This window comes from Opisthorchis viverrini (assembly GCF_000715545.1).
Source record: "Opisthorchis viverrini unplaced genomic scaffold opera_v5_14, whole genome shotgun sequence".
Taxonomy (NCBI): Eukaryota; Metazoa; Platyhelminthes; class Trematoda; order Opisthorchiida; family Opisthorchiidae; genus Opisthorchis; species Opisthorchis viverrini.
In genome coordinates this window covers 3,780,907-3,790,242 of record NW_008751670.1, presented here as the reverse complement: position 1 = coordinate 3,790,242, position 9,336 = coordinate 3,780,907, and the positions used below count along the sequence as shown (strand labels likewise).

The 9,336-nt window shown below is 44.4% G+C and overlaps 2 protein-coding genes across 2 annotated transcripts in view; one reads left to right on the top strand and one right to left on the bottom strand.

Moving 5' to 3' along the window:
• The window catches only part of T265_01373 (hypothetical protein), a gene marked incomplete at both ends in the record, with an annotated part of 11,616 nt that extends 7,131 nt beyond the window's left edge, over positions 1-4,485 (top strand). The window contains 2 exons of the mRNA XM_009165379.1: positions 346-497; positions 4,233-4,485. Coding sequence (XP_009163643.1) covers positions 346-497; positions 4,233-4,371 — 291 coding nt within the window. The remainder of the gene's footprint in view (positions 1-345; positions 498-4,232) is intronic.
• A 2,578-nt stretch (positions 4,486-7,063) lies between these two features.
• T265_01372 (hypothetical protein) overlaps positions 7,064-9,336 on the bottom strand; it is a gene marked incomplete at both ends in the record, with an annotated part of 27,647 nt that continues 25,374 nt past the window's right edge. The window contains one exon of the mRNA XM_009165378.1: positions 7,064-7,323. Coding sequence (XP_009163642.1) covers position 7,323 — 1 coding nt within the window. The remainder of the gene's footprint in view (positions 7,324-9,336) is intronic.

The following is a 9,336-nucleotide window of genomic DNA, read 5'->3' as shown; positions in this document are numbered from 1 at the left end:
CAAGTCTATCAGAACACAACAACGGCGCAGCACCTCCTTATTTGATTTTGTCATTCATTTTGTACACGGTAATTCATCATAATTCTTATCAATGACAGCAGTGTGAGTGTGATTTTATATATATATATATATATATATATATATATAGTGAAAAACTACTTGCAATAAAGATCTTGATACTGGTCATTTGAGTGCACAGTTTGTGATGTGCAACCTCACTCGTACGAGCTCACCGGTTGTCACCACTCGCACAACTGGCGCATTTCATCTCTTACACATCGTTATTAATCCTAGACTCATCTAGGCTAGCTCACTGTTCCCACTGCTGTATTCTGTTTTAAACAGCGTAAAGAAGCTATGCAGCTTGTACGTGATGCAATAGCTGCTGGAATCTTCAATGATTTGGGTTCCGGTAGTAACGTCGATCTTTGTGTGATTACGCAGGATGAAGTCAAACACTTCGAACCTTACGATGTGGCGTGTCAAGCAGGACAACGGTAGGTCTATGCTTTTATTCCCATAGAACACTTCGAATCCACACCATCTTCTGTACCTGTGAACGTTAACAGGCTTTATTTATCCATCCCAAATTTTGTTTGATACATAGCAAACAATTTCCCAAAGCACAGTCTCAATTTGGATATGGTTCTCCAGTCCTGCGCACCTTGTTCATTTATGCCACCACTAGCCTCTTTAGACGTTGGCCAGTTTGAAATTAGGTTCTTTATGTAAAACTACCGCCCGGGTACAGAAAGTAAGTAGTACAGGGTGAGGCCGTATACCACTTTATTGAAAGAATTCCCTCGGGAACCTCTTTTTTAAACCCAAAAATGCTTGCCCTGTTCAACGTTCTTAGACAACAGGCAGCGTTAGTTTGTACTTTGGATAGTCTCGATGATGATATTCGTCGCTCATCGAGGACTCTTCGTGTGACTCCATATAACACCAACCTTATCCACGCAATTTGGCCTTATATATATTTCACTCTGGAGACTTAGAAAACCTTTCCGTCTGCTGCTGCTCTTAAGGGAAATTATCGGAACCGCTGACCATTAGTAGACGAGTCTTCTAAGACAAATACACCATGCGGTGTCTTTTTACCGGTTCTGTTCTTGAACTGCGTGGCTGAAGTCCCGATTTGATCAAGGATGATTTTAAACCCAACTTTCAGATTGCTAAGCGGAGCTCCTGGTCCCGAACTTGTACTGGCCAGAGACCTCAATTTTTCATCACTCATGCAGTTGACTGAAGAGTAAGGAAGAGCCCACAATCGCGCATTCTTTTTAAGTATGATAAACGTACAGAATAGGCACACATAATTACCTCGTATCCGTAGCCATAATACAGAGTCATTTCGAAAGGAACAGGTAGCTGTTAACCCGAGTCTTGAACGTTTGGAGGTGGTAAGGAGCTGAGGAAACAAAAATGCTCCAGTCTTCCATGGTCGCATTGCTCCTGGAGGAAACGGAGAAAAGTTGTGTGGCACTGAAGGGTTTTTCGGGGTAGGAGTGACCAGCAATGAAGAGGCGGATTGCGTGACAGATGGAAGCGGAACACCAGATCAGAGTGTTGAATAACGCTTGTCGTGGTAGTGTTGACAGATTGAAGAAAATTCGGCTACGTCCCGGCGGCGCGAAGAAAGTCCGCAGGTCGTCGATATGAATAAGGTAGTGTGGTACACAGTTTTCCGTTGAACTTCATCCATGAGTGAGAGGTAAGTGGAAAGGGTCCCATCCCTGTGGTGGAGTGAATCGGTAGACGAGGGGCGATTGGGTGGGGGAAAATTTTCGGCAACAGACCAGAAGTCCGACTTTTCTGGAGGACCAAATCGAAATTATTTTGACACAAGAAAAGGTCGTTAAACCAAGAAGTGGACAGCTCAGGGATTGTGAAGTTATGACAGGGTCGTTGGTTAGGGTTGAAATGGGAAGATGTTTGAGATAAGTGAGGATTTGATAGTGATTAAGAATAATGATCAGCGCTCTGTTGGGTTTCTTTTCTCAGGTGAGGCAGATAGCTGGCAGTGGCAAGAAACGGATTTGGGAGGAAAAATGCGTCTGTAGATGTATGAATGCAACCAAAGGCAAACGAAGCTTGGTCGTTCATGAGTAGTAGAGAATATGCGGAAGACAGAAATCCAGCGTTGATTATATGGATCCGAGAAGTTACCCAGTCCAGACAAAATTCCAGATACTTATCCCTCAAGAAATTTTCACTCTGGTTGATCAAAAGAGGGTGTAGGCACAACATGGGCAATTTGGCGAAGAAGTTCTCGTATCACATCCGGTCGCAATTTTTCGAAAAGTTAAGACATACCAGCAGTCCAGGGCAGATGACTGTGCGCGAGGAATGCACACCAACAGGTCACTGGTAGAACGGTTGGTCCCTATTGGTGGTTGTTCAACAAGAATTACACTCGCAGAAGCTGTTTGACCAGGATAGACTCCCGAAATTGGGCCAGCTTGGAAGTTTTTAGGGTGAAGGGATATCTGTTTGAATGGAAAAGTGACCCACTTTTGGTGGTGGGGCGTACGCGCAAACTTTAACGGTAAGTGGGCCCAACAGTCAAACAGGTGGGAGAAAATAGCAATGACAGAATGAAGTTCTGGAGATCAATTTCGGAGCCTACCAGGTGGACTACGATCCGAACTGGTAGGTCCCTACAGACATTCCCGGTAGTAATGGTGGTGGACGGATATGTGGGTCTTCGAGAATGGACCTACGGAGGTATCGTTAGCGACACGATAAGGAGGAGAACGAATACGTGAAAGAGAAGAAAGGAATTTGTCCTCAGTAGGCTTTTTTCTTTACTCGTCCTGTTTGATGCAGTAAGAGGATTCAGCTGGTGACAACACACAAGAGTTGGATCAGTGCATTTGGTATTACTTCTCAATTGTACAGAGCCTGAGGATGTACGATGTATCCCATATGTAGTATTTTTATTGGATACTGTTCATTCCAACCCACTGGGAAGTTAGGGAGTCTCAACCCCTTGTGACAGGTCGAATTACCGATTTTCTATTCTCACTACATCTGCACGCCGGTATTACTTTTGGGATTCCTCGAATCGTTGCCAGGGTGACTGGTAGTCACCGCCAACTAACGGATTTCGTTCCACGTTCGCCTCCTCTAATTTGTTCTTGCTCGAAAAATGCGCAACTACTGCTTCCATGCATGTGTATCTGCTAGTGGCCTTTTCCTTTTTAACTCTGGCCACGCAAAGCAGTATTTTACTTCAAGACTGTCTCATACTCTTACATTCTTCTAGTAGCGCACTTTGCCCAATCTCGTTTTTCTGGTTTAGTTATGGCAAGCCACGAACAACCACAGCGTAATGTCTTAGTCTGGTACGGTGCAAAACCACCAGTAGTAGGAGGGTGCGTTGACGGACGAGGTTAACCAAAACGAAAAAAGAGGTGTATGGGTATAGGACAAGTGCCGGACGAATCTAAGTGTACTGGAGAACTCCATCATATAGTTATTCGAAGCCCTTTAGGACATGCTATTGTTGCACAGAGTAAATCAATGACAATCGACTGGTCAGCCATTTGGAGTCCGGGTGTTGGATCATCTACTAGACTGGCCTGTGGGTGCCCATCTATTGAGCGACCCAAAGGCTGATTTACTGATTAGAAATAGAGAGTATGTCAAAACGGTTTAATATGTATGGCTATTGTAAAGGACATCCCACTGGGTTGAGCAGTGAGGAGCTCCTTCGGGATAATAGTCCTCGCGACCCTGACGATAGTTAAAGTGGTCTTCAACTTCAGTTCTGTCTATCTTGAGAATATTTTCCGGCTTGTCGCTACAATCTACTTCGTCGTGAACACTAAATAAATGACCACTGGCACAGTTATTAGAGAACCTTCAGCTTCCTATCGCCGAAGCATGTTCAAGATCGTGTGAGTACGTCAAGTGGTGTTGTCACACCCTAGAGTTGTTTTTGGATTCAACGCATCCACATACGTGGTTGACGTACTGGTGATACGCTACCCAATCATTTCTGAGCCACAATCACAACTAAAAGCGCCTTCCGTAGGCCTTTCCTCAGTCCATGCTGAGAACAAATGTCCTCGAGGAATTTATGTTATGTACACGTTATGTAACGTGTTTTAGTGGGATTCCAATAATCCCTCACTACTGGCTTAAGGCGTGGTGCATCTGGTGACATCACTGAACCAGTTTGACTGGCAGACCTTTTTTTATTTCACTTGTTTCCGTTTGCGTTTTAGCGAGGCCAAATACAACCCACCTGCCGGCGCCACCGCAACCCTCACGAGTAAAGTGCAAAAAGTGGAGTTTGATGTTGTTACTACCCGTGTCATTCGTGATATGCCTGATCCACGCGCGGAGGCAATGGATGTGTCCTAACATGTGCTACTTGGTTTACATGGTTCCTGTTATAACAGCATGTACTGTCATTTTTTGTGTGTTTACCTATTCCGGATTCAAGATTAATGGAAACAGGGCTAGTATGGGTTGAATCAAGTTGCATGTATTAGCCAGAGACAACCCACTGATTACTTCGGATTCTTTTGCGGAAGGGTTTGGGATTCGATCAAATTTAGGCGTTTTGATTGTTTTATTCCAGGTGGCCGTGAGGTCCCTCAGACTTATTACGCTCTGCATTGGAGCCAAGACCATGACGAAATGGCGAGATGGCTCGGTGGTTAGAGCGCGAATTTACTGACCGGAATGTCTGTGGTTCGAATATGACTGCCTCTCGATTTTTCCTGTCTAGGCTTAGGTAACCTGGCAGTATACCGGCCCTCCTTTATCCTTCGGATGGCATGGCAGCTAGGCACTGAAAAGGTGTTACGGCTGAACGGTTATTATTTTACCATTATCCAAGACCGTGACACAGTTGAACGGTTGTTCTGTTTAGTGAAAGCAACAAACATAGGGCCGTTCACGGGGATTTGTGCGATCCTTCACGATGTTTGCAAAATATTGCTCACTTTACCGCCGAGGAACAACAACAACTTGTTTAAAAGCGTCCAGCTGTAGCACCCTTCCGGTGCCTAGCTGCCATGCCACCCGAAGGGAGCACGAGGGCTGGGATACTGCCAGGTTGCCCAAGCCGAGTGGCGGAGGTCGGATTCGAACCGCGGACCTTCAGGTTAGTAATCCGCGCTCTAACCACTTCGGCCATCTCGCCCCCCAACAACTTGTTTATGACTTCCTGAACTACTTCAAACAATTACTGAGTAGAGATCACCATATCGTTACCCGCACCGCAGGGGGAAGGCTATGCTCGAACTTGAAAACCATCTCCGACTGGTATTCTTCTGGCGCGTCATATTAGAGGGGTGAAGGTCTAAGCCAAGTGATCAAATCATTAACAAACTCAGTCAAGATAATTCGGGGAACTAACCTAACCAAGTGCTGGCAATCTTAACTTTGCACCACCTGGAGCCGTACATCGGACTTCGCCGACTATTTCATTTCCGTGGTGCCTATCGTGTCATGAACACATTTCAACTAAGATTCCGTCTTTCAGGTTAGATCAATATGTGGGAAAAGGCCGAGCCGCGCCGCACGGCGTTATCTTCCTTGTTGGAAATTTTCACCAGTGCGCACCTCACGAATCTCTCGGATGGTTTGACTCCACGATCTGCTGGTTATTGGCTGCGCCCTATGTCACTCGCCTTCGATTATCTAATTGGCAATGTGATTGGGTTTACTTTGGAAACAGCACCGTTGGTCCTTCATCAACGTATTTCACGTCACATGATTGATTGTCTCTTCGAGCGACGAATTCTCTCCCTGAGCAAATTTCAAGGTATTATGTGGAGATTAACTGATTTATACCTTCATCACTTCCGCTGTTTAAGGCTTATCATGTAAGCGTAGTCCATGAATTTCGGGTGGTGGTATTTCGTTAATGTTTAATTCGAACACAAACAATAGTGGTATCCGATTCTCATGTTTCGACAACCTTAGTTCGCAGGTCACTGATTCGGTTTTCAAAACTTCTCATGGTGTTGCCGGATACACGAAGTCGTTCATCGTTCTGTTTATGGCTTAAATTTGATAGTTGTTGACGGCGTTGTGCTTGTTCGCCGTGGTGTTCCTCGGCCTAACGGGACGGAGTGTGATGTCCCTTATTTGGTCTGGATAAGTGATACTAGGCCTGACGGGGTTTTGGAAATCACGAAGTACAGAAGCGTGAGTGTGCTCCATTTATTGAGGCGCATTGGCTAGACATATACACCGGAACGGAGTACCGCATGCCGTTGCACTGGGAGTTACTTGCGACATTGTTATCCCAACTCGTGCATAACATGTGTCTTCGGAAGTAATTTTTGTTCCAACCACATTCTCGGCCGGATACTCGTGTAATTCGGACATTCTGTCTCTGTCGACCATATTATTGGCTATACTTGTAACTCAACGGTAGCCTCAAATTCTAATCGAATTTCGGTAGCCACATACTTTAAACATTCACTTTTCAGCACATACATAGCAGTTTAACATCTGCAAAACTAGACAGAGTCTAGCAAATCGCTAAAGAAGACAACATACGCGTTTGTAGGATTGATCTCGGATACTAACTTTGGGGAATATTTGGTTCTGTGTTTGTCACCCGGTTCTTTTGAGTAGATGCAAGCAGTAAAGAACTAAGTTGTCCATATATCACTAGCCATTTTTCGTGTTCGGCTATTGCTGAGTCTGCCCTTCCTAGGCAGTAGGATTCATTTTATCACCTTATCTCACTGAGATAAGATGCACCTTACAAGTAGTCGATGAATTTGCTATCCCCTCACCCCTAATTCATAGCACAGACTCCCTTTACATAAAGTAGTGCCCTAAATTAGTCCTAAGCGGACATCTCTTCTAGTGTAGGGCTTCTTAGTAATCTTTCCTGAGAGTCTTAAAACGTCTAGCTTGTGCAAACCCGCAGACTTGAAGGGGCTAGGGAAGAGAAAGATGCTGTTTCGGATTTCGACATAGATGTCCTGTTAGCGTCAACTTCTGGACTTGGTCGCTATTTCCTGTTGATGTGATATCAATCGGCCGCTAGAACAGTCCTGAACAAACTGTAAGCTATTGGATCGTATGTCTTTGTTTTCAGAAAGCATGGTTTCCAAAACATGAAGTGAAAAACATCCATACAATGCTCGCTAACTGAAATGCGCAACAAGACTTCTTTAGCTCGTAAAGAGCTTTGTTCTCGGGCGAATAAGGTAAAGCAAAATAGCTTAAGTCATGGATTTTTGTGAGAAATAGGAATGCAATTCGGTTTAGGCCATCAGTTCCGATGGTGCAGCTCGATGTATGAGGAAGACCGAAAATCCGTTGACTTTCATTGGCTGCATCATTCTGAAAGAATACAAAGAATCAGTTGTGCTTATTCAAAGGAACTGTACGAGACGCTGAATGAACTGACATTCACCGTTGTGGATTTTAGGGGACTCATCTAGTCATGTCACCGGAAAAGTCCCTTGGGATTCAGTCATCAGGTATTCTAAAATATACATTGTTTTGTAGTAAACCTTCAGGAATATTGCACTATATCGTGAAATCCCAGTTGTGCATACTTTGCATTCTGTGTAATCCGTTTAGTTCTGACTGCAAGTGTTTTTAATGAACACAAAAGACACAAGATAATCAGTCCATCAAACAATGGGCGTTTGTGTTTCCAAAGTTGTACTCCTCATTTGTGGTGAAGGCTGGCTCAGTAACATGTGCAGTTGAGAGGACTATAAAACTCCTAGATTAGGTTCCATGAATCACATACGGACTTGTCCGAACTGGATCTGTACGCGAACTGCGGACATCGATTCCGTTGATGTTGAGCACTAAGTACTCATTTCACAAACGAAAAAAAATAGGGAACGAAGGTTGACGTGTCAGCAGCATGCACTGTTCTGATATGCGAAATCCTCATCCTCTTTTTAGTATTGAGTTCATCCATCTCAAAAGTGAGAATCAGTGTCGTTGGTTTTGAGCAATATACGAAAGCTTCGTGGTGCTTAGGTACCGCTGAACACCAGCCCTTCGCCGCGTTATCATCTTGTTTTACTTGGAACGGACAAAAACCAGCCATAACACGAATCTTGTGCGAGTAATTCCAAACCACCACGTATCTAAACATCTATTTAAACCATTTGAATGCCAAATATTAGAAAATGTGAGTTAAAAGGTTGAAATCCGTTTGAAGTGTAACCTGTGGGAATATGTGGAGTGCGCATAGTACAGATGATTTAATGCATTATAGACGCAAATTAAACAAAATAGGTGACCATAATGTGTGCTCGACAACCGGAAATCCGGTGTTCATGCCCATACAAACACCAATGAAGGTATAGTAGGCCGAGAGTTCAGTGATTAAAGTGCGAACTTACTGGCCGGAATTTCCCTGGTTCAAATCCAACCTCGTTTTCCAAACTGCTGTTGACTAAGCTTAGGCGGCCTGCCAGTATCTCAGGCCTTGTGCTTCCTGCAGGAAGCATGGCAGCTGAGCAATCAAAGTATACTACAGCTGAACCATTATAGAAGTACAGTTTAGAATTTGTGCCAAGCCTAATTCAGACCTTGCTTTTAACACTACTTTTAGGTGGCGTTTACCATTTTGTGGAAACCAGTATCCCAGTTGTGTCTTGAAACCAATCGAAACTAAAATGAATTTATAAGCCTGTCTGCTGCGGAATTGCTGTCACCCATGAAAACCAGCTAACTTAAGGGTACTCATGAAACCGTTCTTCTTCGTCACCTCACCAACCAGGCTCATCTGTTTTGAACAATTGTGCGTAAACACACGTTGGTGAAGTCCATTGTATTCGAGGTTCCCGAGTAGGAGCTTTGTCCTAGTTTGGCACAAGAAAAAAGATTTCTCAGTAGGATTGCCGATCGTTCTTGGTTGCTCAAACTGAAGAGCTTCACTGACCAACTTACAGCATCGACGTTAGTTGTCAAGAAATGGATTTTGTAGGTGGTGTTCAGACAAACCCGCCTGCTCATCAAGCCAACTTTGTCTACTTGAACGTGAACCAGAATGGATTGGAATGCAAACCGTTCGCTGGGTTTCTTTGTATTTGGCTTCCCGATCACCTGTATTGCACAGAACGTTACTGTGTGTAACCTTAGCCTTTTAGCACCACTTCTGTAAGACAGCAGGCGGGTAAGCGAAAACATGCTACTGGTGACGCCTTCCTTCTTTCACTTTCACGTTTTCCGTCTTCCGCCCTCCCCCGCCCAAATTTTAATACTTTATCCGCAGGTCCCAGCTCTAGGACTGACCGTTTTGCTCGCCCTGCATCACACTCAGCTGCAGCTTCTGCACGTCCGAGTTCAGTTACAACCCTAAACACTTCGAAGTCTGTTTTCAAACCC